This window comes from Aspergillus thermomutatus, assembly GCF_002237265.1.
Source record: "Aspergillus thermomutatus strain HMR AF 39 chromosome Unknown NODE_88, whole genome shotgun sequence".
In the NCBI taxonomy this organism is placed as follows: domain Eukaryota; kingdom Fungi; phylum Ascomycota; class Eurotiomycetes; order Eurotiales; family Aspergillaceae; genus Aspergillus; species Aspergillus thermomutatus.
In genome coordinates, this window is record NW_020798137.1 from 82,524 (window position 1) to 102,013 (window position 19,490).

At 50.4% G+C, this 19,490-nt stretch overlaps 11 protein-coding genes across 11 annotated transcripts; 5 read left to right on the plus strand and 6 right to left on the minus strand.

Annotated features, from left to right (window-relative positions):
- Positions 1–737: 737 nt before the first annotated feature.
- CDV56_107598 (oxidase ustYa family protein) lies at positions 738–1,770 on the plus strand (the record flags this gene model as incomplete). Its single annotated transcript, XM_026761217.1, has 5 exons — positions 738–969; positions 1,022–1,153; positions 1,201–1,301; positions 1,363–1,477; positions 1,529–1,770. 5 exons carry the CDS (start codon positions 738–740, stop codon positions 1,768–1,770), a joined length of 822 nt encoding a protein of 273 aa, XP_026614669.1.
- Positions 1,771–1,995: 225 nt separating this feature from the next.
- Positions 1,996–3,137, minus strand: CDV56_107651 (uncharacterized protein; the record flags this gene model as incomplete). Its single annotated transcript, XM_026761270.1, has 4 exons — positions 1,996–2,541; positions 2,586–2,654; positions 2,704–2,739; positions 2,784–3,137. The coding sequence occupies 4 exons, from the start codon at positions 3,135–3,137 to the stop codon at positions 1,996–1,998; spliced, it is 1,005 nt and encodes a 334-aa protein (XP_026614670.1).
- A 619-nt stretch (positions 3,138–3,756) lies between these two features.
- fgaCat (catalase easC) lies at positions 3,757–5,686 on the minus strand (the record flags this gene model as incomplete). Its single annotated transcript, XM_026761345.1, has 9 exons — positions 3,757–4,295; positions 4,342–4,426; positions 4,477–4,764; positions 4,811–4,934; positions 4,981–4,988; positions 5,038–5,130; positions 5,183–5,417; positions 5,473–5,602; positions 5,659–5,686. The coding sequence occupies 9 exons, from the start codon at positions 5,684–5,686 to the stop codon at positions 3,757–3,759; spliced, it is 1,530 nt and encodes a 509-aa protein (XP_026614671.1).
- Positions 5,687–6,290: 604 nt separating this feature from the next.
- Positions 6,291–7,685, minus strand: CDV56_107818 (FAD-dependent oxidoreductase; the record flags this gene model as incomplete). The annotated part of the gene is made up of 5 exons (XM_026761437.1): positions 6,291–6,459; positions 6,512–6,587; positions 6,641–6,934; positions 6,982–7,267; positions 7,314–7,685. The coding sequence occupies 5 exons, from the start codon at positions 7,683–7,685 to the stop codon at positions 6,291–6,293; spliced, it is 1,197 nt and encodes a 398-aa protein (XP_026614672.1).
- A 772-nt stretch (positions 7,686–8,457) lies between these two features.
- Positions 8,458–9,784, minus strand: CDV56_107890 (uncharacterized protein; the record flags this gene model as incomplete). The annotated part of the gene is made up of 6 exons (XM_026761509.1): positions 8,458–8,742; positions 8,793–9,092; positions 9,156–9,347; positions 9,400–9,467; positions 9,518–9,554; positions 9,608–9,784. 6 exons carry the CDS (start codon positions 9,782–9,784, stop codon positions 8,458–8,460), a joined length of 1,059 nt encoding a protein of 352 aa, XP_026614673.1.
- Positions 9,785–10,408: 624 nt separating this feature from the next.
- On the plus strand, positions 10,409–12,059 carry CDV56_107952 (putative MFS transporter; the record flags this gene model as incomplete). The annotated part of the gene is made up of 4 exons (XM_026761571.1): positions 10,409–10,612; positions 10,665–10,773; positions 10,831–11,375; positions 11,433–12,059. 4 exons carry the CDS (start codon positions 10,409–10,411, stop codon positions 12,057–12,059), a joined length of 1,485 nt encoding a protein of 494 aa, XP_026614674.1.
- Positions 12,060–12,754: 695 nt separating this feature from the next.
- CDV56_108032 (uncharacterized protein) lies at positions 12,755–13,330 on the plus strand (the record flags this gene model as incomplete). Its single annotated transcript, XM_026761651.1, has 1 exon — positions 12,755–13,330. One exon carries the CDS (start codon positions 12,755–12,757, stop codon positions 13,328–13,330), a length of 576 nt encoding a protein of 191 aa, XP_026614675.1.
- A 1,287-nt stretch (positions 13,331–14,617) lies between these two features.
- On the plus strand, positions 14,618–15,078 carry CDV56_108093 (uncharacterized protein; the record flags this gene model as incomplete). The annotated part of the gene is made up of 2 exons (XM_026761712.1): positions 14,618–14,714; positions 14,768–15,078. 2 exons carry the CDS (start codon positions 14,618–14,620, stop codon positions 15,076–15,078), a joined length of 408 nt encoding a protein of 135 aa, XP_026614676.1.
- Positions 15,079–15,290: 212 nt separating this feature from the next.
- Positions 15,291–16,543, minus strand: CDV56_108114 (uncharacterized protein; the record flags this gene model as incomplete). Its single annotated transcript, XM_026761733.1, has 2 exons — positions 15,291–15,854; positions 16,169–16,543. The coding sequence occupies 2 exons, from the start codon at positions 16,541–16,543 to the stop codon at positions 15,291–15,293; spliced, it is 939 nt and encodes a 312-aa protein (XP_026614677.1).
- A 191-nt stretch (positions 16,544–16,734) lies between these two features.
- On the plus strand, positions 16,735–17,695 carry CDV56_108165 (uncharacterized protein; the record flags this gene model as incomplete). The annotated part of the gene is made up of 2 exons (XM_026761784.1): positions 16,735–16,987; positions 17,040–17,695. 2 exons carry the CDS (start codon positions 16,735–16,737, stop codon positions 17,693–17,695), a joined length of 909 nt encoding a protein of 302 aa, XP_026614678.1.
- A 1,286-nt stretch (positions 17,696–18,981) lies between these two features.
- On the minus strand, positions 18,982–19,242 carry CDV56_108225 (putative secreted peptide; the record flags this gene model as incomplete). Its single annotated transcript, XM_026761844.1, has 1 exon — positions 18,982–19,242. The coding sequence occupies one exon, from the start codon at positions 19,240–19,242 to the stop codon at positions 18,982–18,984; it is 261 nt and encodes an 86-aa protein (XP_026614679.1).
- Positions 19,243–19,490: the final 248 nt, after the last annotated feature.

Genomic DNA, 19,490 nt, shown 5'->3' on the forward strand with positions numbered 1-19,490 from the left:
ACTGCAGTGGTCTGAAATGGCCTGGATACAAGCTCGTCATGGTATTCCAATCAGGGATAGGGAGGGACAATGCAAGAAGCTACATAGACTGCTGTGTTACATTGTACAACGCTTTGTTGCCACAAGAATGCAAATAACGGCCTCCCCGCGCAGTTAGTCCATTGTATATCCGGTCGTGGAACCGCAAAGTCAATCTGACCAGTTTCTATCTATATTCACCTCCACCGATTCTCATTGGGACCCATGGCCCATCACCTGGGAGATAGAAATTCAACCATACGAACAGCCGGAACAGGCAATTGCCTATCTTCTGCATGTCTCAATCTTGCAGCTGTTGGGGTTGTCCGCCAGACTCGTGACTCTTGTATGCAAGCCAAGCCCTCGTCGATCAGTCCATTGCATCATCACATCACTATTAATATCAATCCAGTGAGACAAAGATGCAGCCAAGCGTTGCTCGGGTCGCACAGAGCCGATAGGGATCTGCCAAACCGGGTTTCCCGTGTCTTACAACTCATCAAATTCCAGGTTGCATCCGCCTGTTGGCCTGTTACTACACAATCCGCCATTGGCGGGGTTGTGAGACATGCAGTGAACTTGGATGCAATCACACTGCCACCCATCCAACAGTAGTTGCGGTCAAGGTTCCCTCGGTCGTGTTGCTTGTTTTGATTATATCTTCTTTCTTCTGAGCCTTTGTGCTGGGATGGTCAACTGCTATGTATTCCAAGGACAATATGGCGCGCTCCGAGTCAGACAACGATATCGATGCCAACTATGGCTTACTCAACAATGAGGAAGCTCAGGATTGGAGTCATGATGAGAAGCCTCGAACCAGATCACACAAAGACTGGCTCAAGGCTTTGCTCTACATCGCGACAGTAGTCGTTTCGTGCCTGGTTGGACTCTTCATCGGACATCAAGTGCAAGACCTCGATAGGATCTGTACTCGTCACGTTTCCCATTATTGTACGTCCTTCATTTCTATCGGGTTGGAGAATGCGATTGTTAACAATAACAGCACCTGTTATCTCGAATGTCGACATAACATTCCAACCTCAGCGGTTTAATGGCTCGCTGCTCAAGGAGAACATTTACCGCCAAGATGCCAGTCCGGAGGTAGATGCAGCATGGGAAGCATTAGGTGTAAATTGTAAGTCGGATTACGCTGTGATGAACGAAATACTAACACTTGAGCAGACAGAAGTTTGCGAGTTCCGGCCGAGGAAGCAGAAAAGTCTGGACTTGCATCAGACCAGGTCAAAATCAGCCAAAAGTATGGAGGTGGCTATCCAGCGAATGTAGAAGGCTTCCATCATTTACATTGTCTGGTAGGTCTTTAATCCGTCATATCAAGATCAGTACTCACCTGTGAAGAATCTACTGCGCCAAACACTCTACTATAACTACGATTACTACCACAATCTCGGCCAAGGAGCGTTCAAGAACGACGATTTTATCGTCCGACGACACGTCTGTATGTATTCCACAACGTCAGATCCTGTTCAAGACTGACAATAATCATTAGCACACTGTCTTGACATCCTGCGACAGCAGCTCATGTGCACGATTGATACTGGAGTCCTCGGTCAAGTCTGGATCCATCCTGATCATCCCGAGGCGTATGTGGACTTCAACACACAGCATCAGTGCAAAAACTTCGAAGCTATCCGTCAGTATGCCGAGAAGAATCAGCTGCCGGCTCAGATTCCAAAGGATTTCTTGCAGCCACCAAGGCCCGGTGATACAATCTATGATGAGATTCCATAAAGGAGCCTCTGAACGGGATCTTTCATTCTCGAACCACGAATGGTCATGAAATTATGTATAGTACATATATTCAATAAGGAAGAAGTATTATTGTACCTAGTAAAGTCAAAAACCACTTTGCTTTCACCCACGCCTAAGAACGCGCAATGGCAGAATGCGAAAGGATGTCAGAAAGAGGACAAGAAGAATACAAAGGGACAATCAACCTGAAGAACTGGGAAGACATCACCTCCATCCGTAGTACATTCCTCCTGGCTTCGCACCCACAACACTCCTCGCCTCCAGCTCACTCGGCTGACGAATCCCTTCCTGCGGCGGCGGCTGCTTTGTATCAGTCTCCCAGTTCCAATATCTCACCATCTGCACAGGAGGCGGGATAGCAGGCGGCGAAGCGCCGGAGCCCGACGAGAGTGTACCATGGCCTCCCACCGAAGACGACGCAGTAAGTCCCTGCTCACTCTTCACCTCACCTCGATTACTAAAGAGAGCCCAGCGAGCCGTCCGCTCCATCCGCCCGTCCTGCGAGGACATCCACTGTTTATACACTCTGTTCCGACCCAGCGTGAAGAAGACGACGAGGAGGATGCCAACAAAGGCAACCCCGCCGACCACTATACCGGCGATGGCGCCACCGCTGAAAGAGTTCTTGTGAGTGTTGGTAGCTGAGGACGAGTAGCCTGTTCCTTCGGCGGGTGGTGATTGTCCCGGCACGAGCATGTACGGGTATCGTCTTGCCTGGGCGTATTGTGCTTCCCAGGTCATCGTTTCGTTCTACCGCGATTAGCACAGGTGTTTCATCGTGAGCACAGACTTACTGGGTTGATTACTCCGACCATTCCATTGACGAGACATGAGTCGACTGCTGTGCAGTAGAAGAACGTGGGCTGGTAATTCAGTCAGCTAACAATTCCTGGCTCTGATAGCTAGACATACCTCGGTGTCATTCACAACTAGTGACCAGGTAGGAGGCTAAACAGTTAGTATTTGATATCGATATGGGACAATACACTAACCTCTCCTTCCAGTTGCCCATCGCTATTCTCGTTGAAGGTATTGAACTCTCCCGAGTAGAAGATCTCCCCCGCAGCAGGCACACAAGGCGCCATAAAGTCTGCCTTGACGACGGAATGGTTGCGCGGGTAGAACTCGAAGACGATGACATCGCCAACAGCGGCGGTGATGTTGTGTGGCGAATATTGATGCGGGTTCTCTTTCGGTCCTACTTTGACGGTGTGTGTCAAGTGAGGAGCCGTCGAGGATGGAGTAGAGTTGGTTATCGTCATCGCTGTCTGAAGCGTGGCTGTTGCGAGTGTCGTTCTGGACTGGAATAGCAACGCCGCCAGGGAGATGGTCGATAACTCCAGCATCGTAGCATCAAGACGAAAACAGATCACAGATGAATGACATTTACTGGGGAGAGAGGATAAATAAACTGTTCCAAAGTCTGTTGCTTAAGCCATCGCGCACTGCCTCGTACGGCCTCTGTCTCGAGGACAACAAAGAAAGACAATACGGAAATGATTAGCGCAACGCCACATTTTATTTTGGTGGTCATCTCGTGGTTTTAGGATGCGTCTCTTTGTTCATAAACCTGGTCCTGATTGATATCAGTATTTTGTTCCGATCACATGGGTCATCTCAGGGCTTCGTGCCTGTGCTTTGTACTCGAGACAGAACAGAAACCGAAGACATCAATATATAGACCAAAACCCGAATGATCTTCCTTGGTTCTCTGTAGCTTGATCATATACCTACTCCGTCTCTACACTGAATGGGGTAAACATGTGGCCCTGGGATTGAGCACGTCACCACGGCTCAAAACTCGTGCTGAACAAGGCAAGGGGTCGTACCAGACGAATATTCCTTTCTGGGCAGGGAAACAGCTGCGGTAACCATATCATTGAAAATCTTCTAAAAATCTGTACTGTATTACTTCTAATAGCATCTTTATATCAATCGACAGCTATATCCATACCGTCGTACATATCAAACCACCTGCTTCTCCGTTACCTCCTCCAGGCGTTTTCCAAGCTTGGCATCTACGCGGCCAAACATTTCTATCAAGTCAGCCATGCTCAACATCTCGTGGAGGACAAACATACCATAAACCCTCTTTCGTAAGACCCCTTCCTTGACCAGACGCACTTTGTCCGCCACATTTCCAATGAGACGATCCTGGTGGCCATCTTCGCGACCCAGAACGTTCCACAATGCTCGAGCCTGCTCATAGTCCTGCTCTTCCACAGGACTGATATGGCTGACAACTTCCCCAACCCACTTCTCATGCTCGGTGATGGTGCTCGCCACCTTGCCCCTGCCACTGCTGGATGATGCAAACACAGCAGGACTCACACTGGAGCCGACGTAGTTTGTGTCACCGTCGTAGTTGTAAAAGGTCATGGCGCCGTCGCGCTCAAAGGGACAGTAGACATTTGTGCGGGCGCGGTTGGTGGGGAGTTGCTGGTAGTTGACGCCGAGACGGTAGCGCTGGGCGTCGGGGTAGGCGAACATACGGGCTTGGAGCACTGATTCTGTTAATGTTGGTGTCCTAGAGGAGAGTAGGTGACTCACTGGGATCGGCCGAGGGAGCGATGCCTGGCACCATGGTGGATGGTGAGAATGCGGCCTGCTCAATGTCGGCGAAGTAGTTGCGTGGCTGTCTTGTCAGTCTTTGCGCAAGACAAAAAGCGCCGAGATGAAACATACATTCTGGTTAAGTGTCAACTGCCCGAGCTTTCGCATGGGATAATCCGAGTGTGGCCACACTTTGGTCATGTCGAAGATATTCCACTTGTACGACTCGGCATCCTTGGGGTCCATGATTTGCACGCAAAGGTCCCAGGAGGGATACTCGCCCCGTTCAATGGCTTCATACATGTCCTGGATGAGGAAATCGGGGTTGCTGCCATTGATCTTTTCGGATTCTTCCCGGTTGAAGGACTTCACGCCTTGCTTGCTTCTGAAGTGAAATTTGACGTATTTGAAGGAGCCGTCCTAAGCTGTCAGTTGCAGGCAACCCGTCTATATAGAAGCAACTTACCTCTTTAGTGAGCTTGTAGGTATGGCCACTGTATGCATGCATTTGACGCAGGGAGGCGGGAGTCCCTCGATCGCTGAAGAGAACCATCAACTGATGGATACTTTCTGGACTTCCAGTATGGAAACTACTTTGTCAATATCATTGCTCTACTATGTCCGATACTCACTTACTCCCAAAACTGACCGATCGTTAGTGTGCGCATGAAATCGAAGTCCAGAGATGCTTACCATAGTGGCATCAGGCAGATGCGATGACGGGTGTCTCTTATGGGAACGGTTCAACGAAGGGAATTTTTGGGGGTCGCGGATGAAGAACACAGGCTGTTCCGATATTATTATCCTACTCATACCCAGATTGAAAGGAGACACTGACGGTATTGTTGAACACAAAGTCCTGGTTCCCTTGCTCGGTGAAAAACTTGATTGAAAAGCCATGTATATCGCGCAGTGTATCCGACGAACCACTCTCACCACCTACGGTCGAGATACGAACAAGACATTCCGTCTTCTTGCCCACTCCGTTGAGGAAGTCGGCACATGTAATGTCGCTGTTGTCGTTGGTGACTTTGAAGACACCACGGGCACCAGCAGCCTTTGCATGGACAACTCTAAGAGAAACCATCAGTTGTGTGATCGTATATGCAGTAGCCACAGGGAACTCACCGTTCTGGGATTCGCTCTCTGGAAAAGTGAGCTAGATTCTCGATCAACTGCGTATCCTGTAGTAATGAGAGGCCCCCTCCACGTCCGTCACGAAGCTGGACGCTCGTGGAGGCGTCGGGGTAGGGACATCCTTAAATAACCACAATTAGCATCTTCCTGTTTGATCTCGACATGGTTGTGGTGTACCTTCAGCAAGAGTATAGTGAGGCGGCATGGTGGTTGGTTTCGAAGCAGAATGTGTCTGATCTGATCCGCTTCTGCTCAGAAATTCGGGGGAATCCCATCAATTAAGATTCAATGTTGAATCGATGTCATGATGCATAGATTCAACGTGAAATCGGAGTCATGATACCTCGACATTCCATGCGGATCCCATCCTGCCGAGTCAATGACGTTGAGGGTTGCAGTACCCAGCATCAACGACACCAGATATCCGTATTATAAGACTAGGATAATCCATGTTTGATTTCTTCCTGTCTATGAAGATTTTTCGATAAATTAATAATTTTCATATTTCCCTCCAGCGGTATCAGTACCCAGTAGTAGTCAAAATACCAATTCATTGCGGCATTCTAGCGAATAGACGAAGCCATTCTTTACGTTTGGAACCATCTCTCATTCATTACATAGGACAGATGGTACTGAAATCTTCAACTGGATCTGCGCAGGCTGCTCTGCGTCCTGGAGACAGATGACCTCGTTTGTGGAAGATCCACCACGAGTGCTAGGTTACCGAGGCTCATGGATAGCCTGACGATGCTGAGATTGATCGAGGCTCATAACTCTACTTCATATCCTCAGGACCTTACGTCCCTCCACTAATCCAGCACTCTCTTCGCTACGAGCGGGCTTCCATTCAAGATCCTTGGGTAATCGTGAGCATCGAGGCAGGCCTGTCGTGAGTTCAGAACACTCGGCTCCGCCCGCCTAAAAACGTCGTCCTCGTATTCTTGGATAGAGCGACGAAGGGAATCGGATGCTAGCGACCTACATACAATCAGAAATTCTCGGTGTCAGACGGGAAGGGTATGGGTCATACTCTGACGAGGCAAAATTGATTCGCTTGACGAGATCGCCAACATCGGCGATGGCGTTGTTGGCACCTTCGCCGCGGACTAGACACTCAGGTCAGCAGAGTGGCATCCCAGTCATAGGCGTGATATCTTACACATGGTCATAGTATGCGCTGAATCACCCATCATCACCACGCGCGGATGAAGGCTCTTTCCTGGGGCGAAGATCCAGTCCTGGATCCGGATTGCGCGTGCCTCTGAATCATCAGGAAGATTGTGGACGAGCGACCGGAAGGGGTCGACCCAGTTCGCTGTCAACTTTTTCATCAATGCAATCCGTCCAGCATTGTCGGGTGGGAGTGGAATGTTCTTATTGTCGGCCCATGAGACGATGATCTGACAGAGGTAGGTATTTCTGCTGTCATCAAAGTTGTTCGGGGTGTCGAGGACTGTACATCGTATTAGTGATGACCACCAAGATGGAAGACATGCATACAGCTGAAGAATAAGAAGACATTCGATTCTGGATGAGCTCCTTGAAAGATATAAGGATCGATCGCCCGTAGACCGGCGGCTTGCTCCGGCGAATACCGGACTGTCACTCCCAGAAGCTGAACGGGAAGTGGATTCATCTGATACGAGTCGGGGTATGCCAGTTTACGGATCCGAGAATGAGCGCCATCACAGGCGACGAGAAGACTGCCGGTGTAGGAAGCACCGTCTTCAAAATGTGCCGTAACGGTCTCCTCTGTCGACGTGACGTCCACGACGGTTTTGGACCACTACTTCCATTAGTCCTCTTGAGAACATGCAGCCTCAGGGACAGACCTTGATATCAATCCCCGTCGTCAACAACTCCCGCAACCTCCCTCTGCTCACACGCACCCTCTCCGCAGCGGGTACCTCGAACAGCGCCGATCCGGAGCTCAGATCAAAGAATGGGAACCGACCGACATCCCCATTATCGGAAGCTTCCTTGTTCACAGAGCACTCGGGTAACCGTGCGACGATCTGCTCTGGTAGCATCTCCCGCAGGATCGGCAGTCCCCAGTGCAGCGTCAGACCCCATCCACCGCTACGGATATCGATCGAGGAATCCCGCTCAAAGATGAGAAACGGAACCCCGGACTTATGTAAATACTGGGCCAGGGTCAGACCGCTGATCCCTGCGCCGATGATGAGGACGGGGAGATCGGACATGCTGTTGACTTGGCAATTGCCTATTAACTTTCTATGTCGTCCTGTTGTTGTACGTAGCCAGAGGATAACTGTAAGCCGTAAGCACCTTTTTCACTTGAGGGCAAAGTGGCCTGTTGGGTGAGCGGTCGAGCATCGAACCATCTGGCCATCTTCGCAACCCCTGTCATGGCTGGCTTAGTGGCTGCGTGCAATTCACCGATGATCCTTCCAAGTGCGTTCACTGCCAAGGTTCCCGTCTGGACAAGTAAGTCAGAAGCAGAGTTTTCAATTCCAAATCACACGTGGATAACTGATAAGACTGGCTGCATCGCTTTCGAAGGAGACGTCGATCCATACCGGGAGTGGGATAGGGAATTCTTCCAACCATCTACGATGAAACTCAATAGGCACACTCTATCTAATCCCTCAAATGAATTAATAATATCCATGGGTCGATGTCTTGGTTGTGTTACAACCTTGACAGGGATAGGATGCAGCCTATATCACTGCGGGTTTAGCGGTGCCTTTAGAGTGACGCCAGGAAGACACCGGCGAACCTTAGGTTGGCTGGAGATCCCTGTCACTTTAAAACTTAAGACCGGGCTAGAATACTACGTAAAGTAAACTATCGGTGGTTTTCTCGGCCATATTGTGGAATTAATACTAGTGGGATGGCACCATTGCCTCCATCTAGCAAACTATCTTTCGGCCAGGATGGCAGTGTTACAACACTTGGATACAAAAGGGAAAACTAAAGGAATGGTCTAATATACACTGAAATCGCCCCCACGTATCATTTATTCTCGAGTGAGACACGGTACTCGACCGTGACGTGGATCTCGGCGTTCGCTCGATGAGTGGAATCGTCGCTATCGAGGATGAGCTCCTCGCTGGGGGTTCGTTTGACCGGCGCCGGCTCCTTGGAGAGGTCCGATTTCAATTGCGAGCGTTGCTGCTTGGAGAACGATTGCAATGTGTATCCGGTGTTCTTGCGTAATTCGCTGCCACTGCGGGATCGAAAGTCGCGGATAAACATCTTGAGAAGGGGAGTAAGGAATGGAAGCGAGGTGACGATATTCTGGACAACATCAGATCATGTTCTGTCTTCAACTTCCCGGACAAGCTCACCCCGATATTGAATTCGATCGTCCCCCACAGGACTAACATGGTGGAATCTCCATCCACAGACACAACGCGATGGATCTGTGTGAGGCGTAGAATCGAGCAGATAGTAGTGAACAGCCCGAGCAGGAACAGGCACACCACTCCTGCTTTCTGTGCCGGTTTCACGTTCAACTGGAGTAGCAACGGGATCGGGAGGAAGATGATGACCACATCGCAGACGATGGTGAAGGCTGCCAGACCGTAGAAGGTCGGTCCGACTGGAAGGCATATGCCAGCAATGGTCGGATTCCAGGCCCGAGCTACCTATCGATTCGAATCTGTTTAGCACCACGGTTCGACACCGTGCGAGAATCATGAAGTACCTACTGGGTTGCAGTTCAGGATCAGAACCAGTGCACCCGCCACATGTCCCAAGGTCGTCAATACGATAACCACCCAGATTAGTCTTCGGTAGAAGCGCTTGGAGGTCTTGGAGAGTAGATGGAGGTAGCTGATGCACAGTGCAGCTTTGAAACCTGCGATTCCGAGTTGGTAGATGGGCCGACCGGCGTAGTTGATCTGCATTGCCTGGTCAGAAAGAATCAATCGAGGGAATGGGACGAGGGAGTACTTTTGTGTAGGTTAGGAGGTTCGCCTTTGGCCGCGCTGCCAGTGGCAATCCCAGTCCATAACGGCTTTCTACTGTTCTCAGCATGGATCAAATGGGATGGGACAGCCGGTGAACTCACGAGCTATACAAAGAGCGTTGTAGATGATACTGAATATCTGCCAACAATGTCAGAACAGCAGAGACTGTGAGCGCGGTCAATGCGGATTACCATTCCAAACACCATCACATAGTCGGCAGCTCCGAATCTCCCAAGCCTGATGCGCACGAACAGTCGTAGGCAAACGGTGATGATCATCAACACGGTCAGACTGATGCACACCCCCAGAATGAGCGGGTACTTGGACTGGGCCTCGATCTCCGGGGAAGCATTGTGTACCCAGCCCATATTGACCGTCACATAGAGAAGATGTTGGATGAGGAAATAATATCACCAGTCATTCATGGTATGATCTTGCAACAACCATGCATGGTGGGAGGTTTATTAGGAGTCCACTCGGCGTCACGTTGCCGAGATGAATAATTAATTTTGCAGAGGTCTGGTTGCTTCCTGCAGGATTTGCGTTCCAAGGAAATTAGTTTATTTCACCGGAGGAGACCGAGATAATCTCTTCCATAATACCATTTCATTATTGTCATGATCTGGACACTCATGGCGGGCGATGTGTATGGCGCTAGACCGGGGACCCTGGATAGAACGTGCATTCTTCTGCGCTACTTTGGGCCGGGTTTAGCTGGATTGGGATATTTGCACGTTCGGAGTATCGCGAATGATTGGATCTATATGTGCATCCTTCATTCCACAATCCCTGCTGCCTCTGCCGTGCTTTAAAGTCAGTATTTATCTTCACTGGCTGAGAATTGTGACTTGCATCCCTCCTCTTCATCCCCTGTGCTGTGTCTGGACTGTTACACAACCCTCCACCTTCACGTCACACATCCGACGTGTTCATCTTATACCTTTCTCTCTTATCTTCCTTTCTTTTTCTCTATCGTCTTTTTGTTCCTCAAAATGACAGAGAAAAGACCAGATATAGAGGCTCGTCCTGTCAATGGACGACGCGATGATGCCTTGGAGTATCTGGATGAACATGCCAATGTCCAGGATGAGGAGACCGTCGATCTTCAGGCCCTGCGACGGAAGATCGACTACCGCATTATTCCGTTCATGTTCTGCTGCTATGTTCTGCAGTTCCTCGACAAGGTCATGCTCAATGTAGGTCCCTCTCTCCCTTTGCGCAGAAGGTGTCCCTGATTGATTCTGTCAGTATGCTGCCGTGATGGGCATCAAGAAGGACCTGAAATTAGTTGGCAATGATTTCACCAATGCGGCGACCTGGTTCTTCATTGCGTACTTGATCGCAGAGGCTCCGAACGGTATGTATCGTCCATCCGGCGATCCAGAATCCAACTCATACTTGTGATGTTCTCTAGTGATTCTCCTGCAAAAGACTCCCCCGGCCAAATGGCTTGGAGCCAATGTCTTCCTCTGGGGCGTTGCAGCGGCTGCTTCTGCCGGCGCCCGTGACTATCGTACTCTCTTGGTCTCGCGTATCTTCCTCGGCATTTTCGAAGCCACGATCGGTCCTTCTCTGATGCTGCTGAGCAGTCAGTACTACACCAAAAGCGAACAGGCGCCACGATTCACACTGTGGTATGTTGGTCTGGGAGTGGCGCAGATCCTGGGTGGTCTGATTTCCTTTGGCTTCCAGCATGTGCACAACGCCTCGTTCCAAGGATGGCGCGTCATGTTTCTGGTTCTCGGGCTGATTACGTCCCTTGTTGGCGCCCTGAGCTTCTTCTTCTTGCCCGACACGCCGATGAAGGCAAAGTGGTTGACCGAGCGCGAGAAGGTCGCTCTTCTGAACCACGTCAGCGTCAACCAGACCGGTGTGTGGAGCAGTGCCGTCAACGTAAGACAAATCTGGGAGTCTGTATTGGACGTTCAGCTGTGGCTCCTCATGCTCATCACCATGCTGGTAAGTCCGCTATTACGGATCATCATCCATTCTGATTGCTGACACCGCGCCGCACAGATCTCCGTCTCCAGCGGAGTGGTGACCTCTTACTCGGCGACTTTGATTGCCGGATTCGGTTTCTCCGGCCCCAACGCGGCCCTGCTCAATATGCCCTCCGGCATTGTCAGCATCTTCTTCACCCTCCTCGTCGGCATCGGGATCCGCCGAGTCTCCCACCGCTGGGCCTGGCTCATCGCCTGCACCATCCCCGGTATCCTCGGCGGCGGTCTGCTCTCCTTCCTGCCCAAGCACAACAAAGCGGGTGTTCTGATTGGAATCTACCTCGTCAATGCGGTCGTTGCCACCCTCCCCATCCTCTACCAATGGACCTCGGCCAACTGCGCAGGATATACCAAGCGCGCGTTTGCGAGTGCGCTCGTCGCGGGCTCCTTCTCGGTCGGGAACATCATTGGTCCTCAGACGTTCCAGGCACGCGATGCACCGGGCTATCACCCTGCCAAGATTGCAGTGCTGGCAACGCAGGCTGCTGCGTCGGTGCTCTCGGTCGTCCTCTTCTTGTATTATATGTGGGAGAACAAACGCAGGGATCGTGCTGCGGGAGGGCAGGAGGAGCAGGCGCAGGATGACACCAGGTGGGCTGGGTTGACGGATAGGGAGAACAAGAATTTCAGATATGTTTACTAGCATGTATATACGCGCTGTCCATATGCACTGTACATATGCAGAAAATTATAATCTTGTACATGGGAACAGTCTTGATAATTGCAAAAAGTGGTATATCGCCCTTCAGTTCTGCTCAAAGGTTGTACAAAGCTTTCGACCGGAATGCTGGATGGAATCAGATTTGACTCTGAAAGGAACAATTGACGATGTTAGGCCTTAGCCATAAAGGATGCTTGAAACCAATGGCCTCGTCGCGTAGAATATCTACTCCGTACAGTGTCAACTGATCACTCCCTATGTCCAAAAAATCTTAAAATCATGCACAAGTGCCCATTTCTGAGACATGGCCAATCCTGTCTTTTGCCTCATGATTCTAGGCGACCAATCTCCAGCCTTTATTGGACCACCGCAGCAGGCTGGGCGTTAGTGGCATTGATAGCGTGGCAGAGCCGCCGTTTAACTCTGATGGCGCCTGGTCTAGACTGCTCAGCCCTGGAAAGTGCAGACTCTATTGGAGGAAAAGGGCCAAGACGGGACTGTTAAAATTGGAAAAGGGGCAATTCAGATATGGGCCATGGATCACAGCCTCGCAGGGTGCAGCTGCTTCCCCGTAAATAAAGCAGAGCCTCCCTCCATTTGGTTGTATTCAACTATCACCATACTCTTATCACTGCCGTCATTCATTCCACTCGTTGATCACTATCTATACTGCCACCATGCAGTTCAAGTCGCTCGCTACCGTCCTTTTCGCCGCTATGGCAGTGGCCTCTCCTGCCCCGGCCCCTCAGGCAACCGACTCCAGCTTTGACATGAGCGATCTGCTTGGGTCCGTCCCCAGCTCCATCCTCGCCGTGGTCGCGACCGCTATTCCAGCCTCGTTCATTTCGGCGATGGCCAATCCGACCTCCGTTTCCTCCATCGTCAGCGAGATCGAGGCCGGAACCTACCCGGCCTGGTACTCCAGCCTGCCCGACAGCGTCAAGGCCTGGGCTACATCCGCTGCCCTCGCTGAGTTGGGCGCCGATGCCACCGCCACCGCCACCGGTGATTCCGAGAGTAGCACCGGCAGCTCGGGTGCTGCTGCTACTGCCACCCAGACTTCTTCCGGTTCTTCCTCTTCTACTGGAACGGCCTCCTCCGCTCAGACCACTTCCTCGAGCTCCAGCTCCGCTTCCGAATCGAGCTCCGCGGCTGCTTCCACGACCTCGTCTCACAACGCTGGCGCGACCGGCGCCGTGGCCGTGAGCTTTGCCGGTGCTGCCGGTTTGCTGGCTGTCGCCCTTGCCCTGTAAGAAGGGACGGGAGGTCTCAAGGACACCTTTCTGTGGTGTATGATTCTCTGTTAGCCCTTCGAGTCTTGGACGATCTTGTATCCATATGTACCTTTCGTGGTCTACTATTGTCTTACTTTGGTAGGCAATGTACATAAAGTTGATTGATGGGACTGTGCTCAATACCATTTCATGCTTAGCTATTGATAATTGGATAATTGACCAATCGAGCATTCTCAGCGAAGGACACTCTTTAGTCTACGGGACAATTGGCTACGAAATGCCGAGGTAAAAAGTCCCGAGCAAATGAAGACTCACGGTATCACATCTGGGACTGATCTGCTCAACCTGGACGATTCAACTCTATTGAGTCCCGTCCACGACGCGGAATCGGACACATCGAAGAAGTCCGAATGCAACTGATGGAAGGGTTCAATCTGGGCCATCCCTAACTCTTACAGCTCTAGCTCGATAATTGGTGAGTTTTATAACGCGTTCATGATTCTCGACGACAACAAGATGGCTCTGAGCTCAGGCGCGGCAGCACTACCCACCTCATTGTTGAGTTCTGCAATGCATCACAGTGCGACTTTATGATTGTCAACACACCAAGCGCCTCTGCTCTCTGCAAAATGACGCTATCATTCCTTTTCGTTGGTCAGAGCTCAGACTACACTGGAAGTTCACACGGAGTGTCCTTCCAAGCGGAATACTTCCGGATAGTTGATCCCACGACTAGCCCGATGTTCACGATGCTACTTCGTCTTATGCATGCTTCGGCTCTGTTCGCTGAAGCTCGAGCGTTTCTGTTGCTTTTAGGTCGATCGTATCAGGTTAGAGACCACTAAACGAATCTCCAAACGCCGACTACCCGAAGCTAAAAGGCGCGTGCGATGTATGTCAAAGTCAGATGAGGTTTCAACTCACTTGATGTCCAGCTGACCTTTTCAATATTGGCCAGCAAATCCAAAGGGAACGACTCTCCATGGCCTAGCCCTTACAACAAGTGCCAAAATAAATGTCGGGCTTACTCTAGATGTTTGGTGGCTTGTTCAAAGTGACATTATTGGCCTTGCTGTGTCTCTCTGATGACAAATCCATTTCGTATCGACATTTGCACCTCCAATGTTCATGAATGCTGACGTTGGCTCGGGATGACGGTCTCCCGTACTGGCTTCAAGTCCATGAGATCTGGCACGCCACAACCGAGGATTATAATTCGAGACATCGACCCGGGCTTACTTCCTGAATCTCCCATCCCCAATGCTCCGAAACAGTTTCCTCCGCAGCATCCGGCTCTCTCGCAACATGTCTTCATCCACTCAGCCGATGCCAGTTGTCACGTGCGGCAGGAGAACCGCGATCGGAAAACCAATCTCTCAATTCCTGCTGCCTGAATATGAAGGTTCCTGATCTGTTTTCCCAGAGTAAATAAAGTCTGGTGTTAATGTTCTTCAGTCATCCACTTCCTTCAGTCATATGAGGCAGCAGAGGCTGAGCTCCCGCATCTCCTTGCAGGCCGGGATCCTCAGTCTCAGAACCCCAACGATGTCGGGACCCATGATTACAGCAGGAGTCCTCGCGCAGTGATCTTCGGCCGTGGCTTTGAATCCGAGCAGGTCGAAGAGCTTAAGAAGAAGGTCGCGGGCATTGCTAAGGAACCCGTTGCTTGGGTGGCGGGGAACCCGGCGGATTTTCCTACCGGGCCACCGGGACCTGATTACCCTCAGAAGGCCGCGGCGGATATCAAGAAGGTGCTTGATAGATGAAGGAATGCGGGTGGCAAAGATGATGAGGTTTTGATGTTCTAGTCGGCTGTCATCTGTCAGAGATTATCAAGTTGCCTTACTCTGCCAGTCTGAGACTGACACCGACACAAATCAAGGACTGATATCAAGGGCGTTCGTCAAACTCAATACATCATCCCATCAACTCATCATAGTTGCAATCATTCTCCCCTTTCCGCAGGCTCGATCTCATCTCAGCACTTCCCATCGACACCGACAGAACAGGCACTTCCCAGGAAGTACAGATACTTGTGACTTCTCCAATCTGTGAACCATCCACTGTAATCCATACATGGATCCGGGTTTATCGTACATCTCCCCTCGTCAAGCCCATACTTCTTACTGCAGTTGGCCTTGCCATGGTTCGCAACGCATCCGTTGTCCGTCGCATCTGGATTCTCCCCGTTGTCGTAGTCGGATTCTCCACTGATGGCGGTCAAGCAACCGGTATCCGAAGTCATAGACTCGCACATTGCGATTTGACGGACCGGCCTGCTCCGCTTGGCGAGGTAGATCGTTCCGTCTTTGACGATGTTGCTGGCTACTCCGCGGACGTGCTCGGTCTGTCGTCGTCCAAGCACGGCGTAGTCACCATGAAGACTCTGGTGTTCGAATTCGCCGAGGCCATTAGCTTCGAGCAGGGCGCCGTCGTGTTCCAGCAGCGCACGTGCGACGGGAAAGTAGATGCGCAGTTCTGTGGAGGCTTCATCGTGCTTGTAGTTCGGGGGAGAGGGCGAAGTAGTGGTCTTCGAATTCGGCTAGTTTGTCCACTGGGACTTTGATCTTTTGATAGCCGATCAGCTTGGCGGGTCATTTTTGTGCTCGTAATTTCAAAGACGGAAATATCAAATATCGCCGGGTGTTCTGTGATGGACTCGGAATAAATTGACAGCCTCCTCCTCGTAATGGACCCAGGATCCGTATGGCGACATCGGATTCCCATCATATTGCCATACACAATGTTGACACCATGAAAAAGGAATATTAACAAGCAAGGTCAAGATAACTTATTGGATGAAAGCATGCTAACCAGCGCTAACTATACAGAGTCTATGAAATTGAACTCCTATACCCTTGGACACTTTCTGTCCCACAAAGCACTACATCGAGCACTCTGCAAGATATTTTCCGTTGAGCCCATAACATTTTCAAATTTCTCGTCACCAGGCCCTGGCTTTTCCCCGTTGCCAATGTCCACCAGGCTCTTCACCCCGAAGGATTGCGCAGGAAAATACTGATGGATAACCTCAGGCACGATAGAGATGCAGTTCAATTTTCCGAGTTTGCAGTTGTGCATCACAGCAACGTCGAACGCCTCGTCCTTTGCACCACCGACAAGTTCCAATACCTTCCTGCCGCCTTCTCGGGACACTGCATAGGCAAACGAGCAGACGGGGTTAAATGATCCAGCTGTAACAAGCGCTGCCTTGTTAGGCACTTTTGCCATGCAGGGAATAATATTAACAACCAGGCGCTAATGGACCACTCCCCCGGGACCAACGCCAGCAGTAATGGATAGTAGAAGAATCCCCTTTGGTCCCTAGTTCTTCCAAGTCCCTTCTCACTCACCTGAATCTTTCGCCGGCCTCGGGAGTCCGGGGATCTCTATTCATGTCAAGATAGGACATCCATATATCCATGCTTCGTTCGGCTCCGTTCGCAGGAGACATGCTGCGATTAATTTCTGCCCTGTTCTTTTTTCTCTCTTCTCTCGCTGCAGCGGAGCCAGGAATCTTCTACAATCCCCCGACAGGCGGTCCGATCCACGATTACACTGCGAACCCGGTATATGTGCTTGGTCAAACCGTTCAGCTTCGATGGGCTACTAGTCTAGAGTGGTTTTCTCTAGTATTGTGGCAGAATGACAATTCGGATTACGAATGGATTCAGAGTAGGCTCTCCTGAATCGGCTGTTCCAGCGCCCGGAATACTGACAGTCATAGCGAATCTGACTGGAGTCACCACCTATGACTGGATTGTCTCGACTAATCGTGATCTCGATGATGGGATTGTGTTCTTTTTCCAGATCCGAGATGCCACAGACATATCCAACCAGAGCCGGCTGTTCGCCAGTCATTACTTCAATATCACCAAAGATGATTCTAAGACAACGAAGACGCCATCTACCTCTTCCTCTTCCACAACGTCGACCGCATCGACTTCGGCATCCGGATCGGCAACTACAACTATGACAACGCCAACCGTCCTGCTGACCGCATCTGTCGCGCTCACAACGTCCGGTCCAGCTCCTACAGCCCCGGCATCCTCCACAGCGGCTGCGGACTCAGGTAGCACGACAAACTCGTCTAGTCCATCCGATAACACCCAGAGCTCTGGACTTTCTCCACAAACAAAACTAGGGGTTGGAGTTGGAGTGGGCCTGGGTTGTGCTCTTCTGATAGCACTCGGATTTATATGGTACCTTCTTCGTCGAAGCAAAAAGGCTTCGAAACCCCCGCCTTTTGATCCGATGTACTATCCCAGTAACCCTGGTGGTTTCACGAAGCCACGAATCCACCAGCAGGCCCCGGTTGAAGTGGATGGCGATCGTGGCATCGAAGTGCCGGCAGAACAGGTGAGATATGAGTTGCCATCGTGACAACGTATCGCGACGGGTGGACTTCCGCTTTTGATCGATCTAGTCGGCATTTGTAGTGTTCAGGCCTTTTGTATATATAATGTGTCATGAAAATATATCAATGTGAACTCTGATGTAGGTTGGCGTGGAAGAAAGACATCCGCGTCCAGCGAAATGGTGCCACCTAACTGTTTCACTATGAAGTCTATGGATAACAGCAAAGATCCGTCGACAGGACATGTTTTAATCACACAAAGCATGACACCTAGCGTGTTGGATGATTTAATCCTGGCGTTGAGTTGCCTGCGTTATCTCATGGCAACCTGACATCAGTTAAGTAATTTCAATGACCACCGGTGGAGAGATGGCTGTCTTTTTCTGCATTTTTGTGAGACAAGCTTAAGAAACATGTGGGAAGATAGTACTCAAATCAACTGCCTGGTAGATAGAAGGTGGCATTGATGAGAAGCAATAAAAGATCAGGGCACTAAGAGCCAGTTATGAAAGAATGTATGCAATGAGTGGATGAACATAGAGCAGAAAATAATTAGTGTCTTCAGCTGTTTTCTAATTGGTAGACATGGAAGTACAATGGTTGTTGCAAGACAACCAGTGGAGTATGTATGCTAAAGATCCACCAGAGAAGCTTGACTATCCAGGCTCAGAGAGGACCGCTGCTGTAGTGTTAAAGATGATTATTCTTTGAACTTGCAGAAACACCAAGCAAAAACTGACAAAAATATTGAACTCAAGAGATGTCAGATTGGCTCTACACTTGTGCTTGTCCTTTGTTCTAATTTAGAGCATATTTAGTGAGCTTCTTCTAGTCGAGGCATAGAATGAGAATAGGACATTGAGCATCGAAATGTTTACACTGCTTCACATTCTTCCTGGCTGGGGGTGTTTGCGAACAGAGGCCATGTGTAGGTAATCATTTTGCCCTCGACCCTTCTAAGTCCTTCTGGTCATGTCATAAAAGCGCTCTACTGCAGTTAAGATTTCTCGTGACTACAAGCCGATATTGGCCTTACGTAGCACCAATCCAGTGATTGTGATTTACATTGACATCTAGAACCATCTAGAACCGGATTGCAAGGCCTTGGAGGCCCGGAAAATACGGCGGATACCCATTGGATATACCGCAAGAAGAATCAAGTACAGGGAACGATATCAACAGAGTAAATCCTCAAAGACAACAAATGACAGATAGTATTCATTTTCAATGAGGTTTCCGTGTTTAGTATCATTTGTGGGCTCTGCTCTCGCCGATACACTGAAGCGCCGGGCGACGTGGTTGCTTGATAGGCCTAGTTGCTCTTTTCGCTCTTGTAGGTGCCGTGGTGCTTGGCCCATGGACTGGCAGTGGAGGAGGCCTTGTGGGTAGAAGGAGTGGGCGTAGCGGTAGACGAGTGCTCGTTCCAAGGAGGAATGCTGGAGCTGATAGGGAAGTCATAGTGGTATCCTTTCAGAGTAGGGACGTCAGGTGAAGGAGTGTGTTTGGCCTCCTCAGCAGCAGGGGCGGCCAGGGCAGAGCCGACGAAGGCGAGAGCAATAATGCCGAACTTCATGTTGACGACTGGGGTAGGTAGGACTGGTACTTGAGAGAAAGAATGTGTTTGAAATGAATGATGTTGGGCTGCTTGACGGTGGGAATGGCAATGTAGGAAATTTATATCAGTCTGGGATGGAGCTTTCGAAGCTACCGTCATTCTATCCACTTGAATCCGAACCAGAGAGACCACCAAGGACCTTAGACCATGGCATCGGCCCACGGTGTCGCAAGTTGACTGCTATTTAGACCTATCACAGAAGTTGC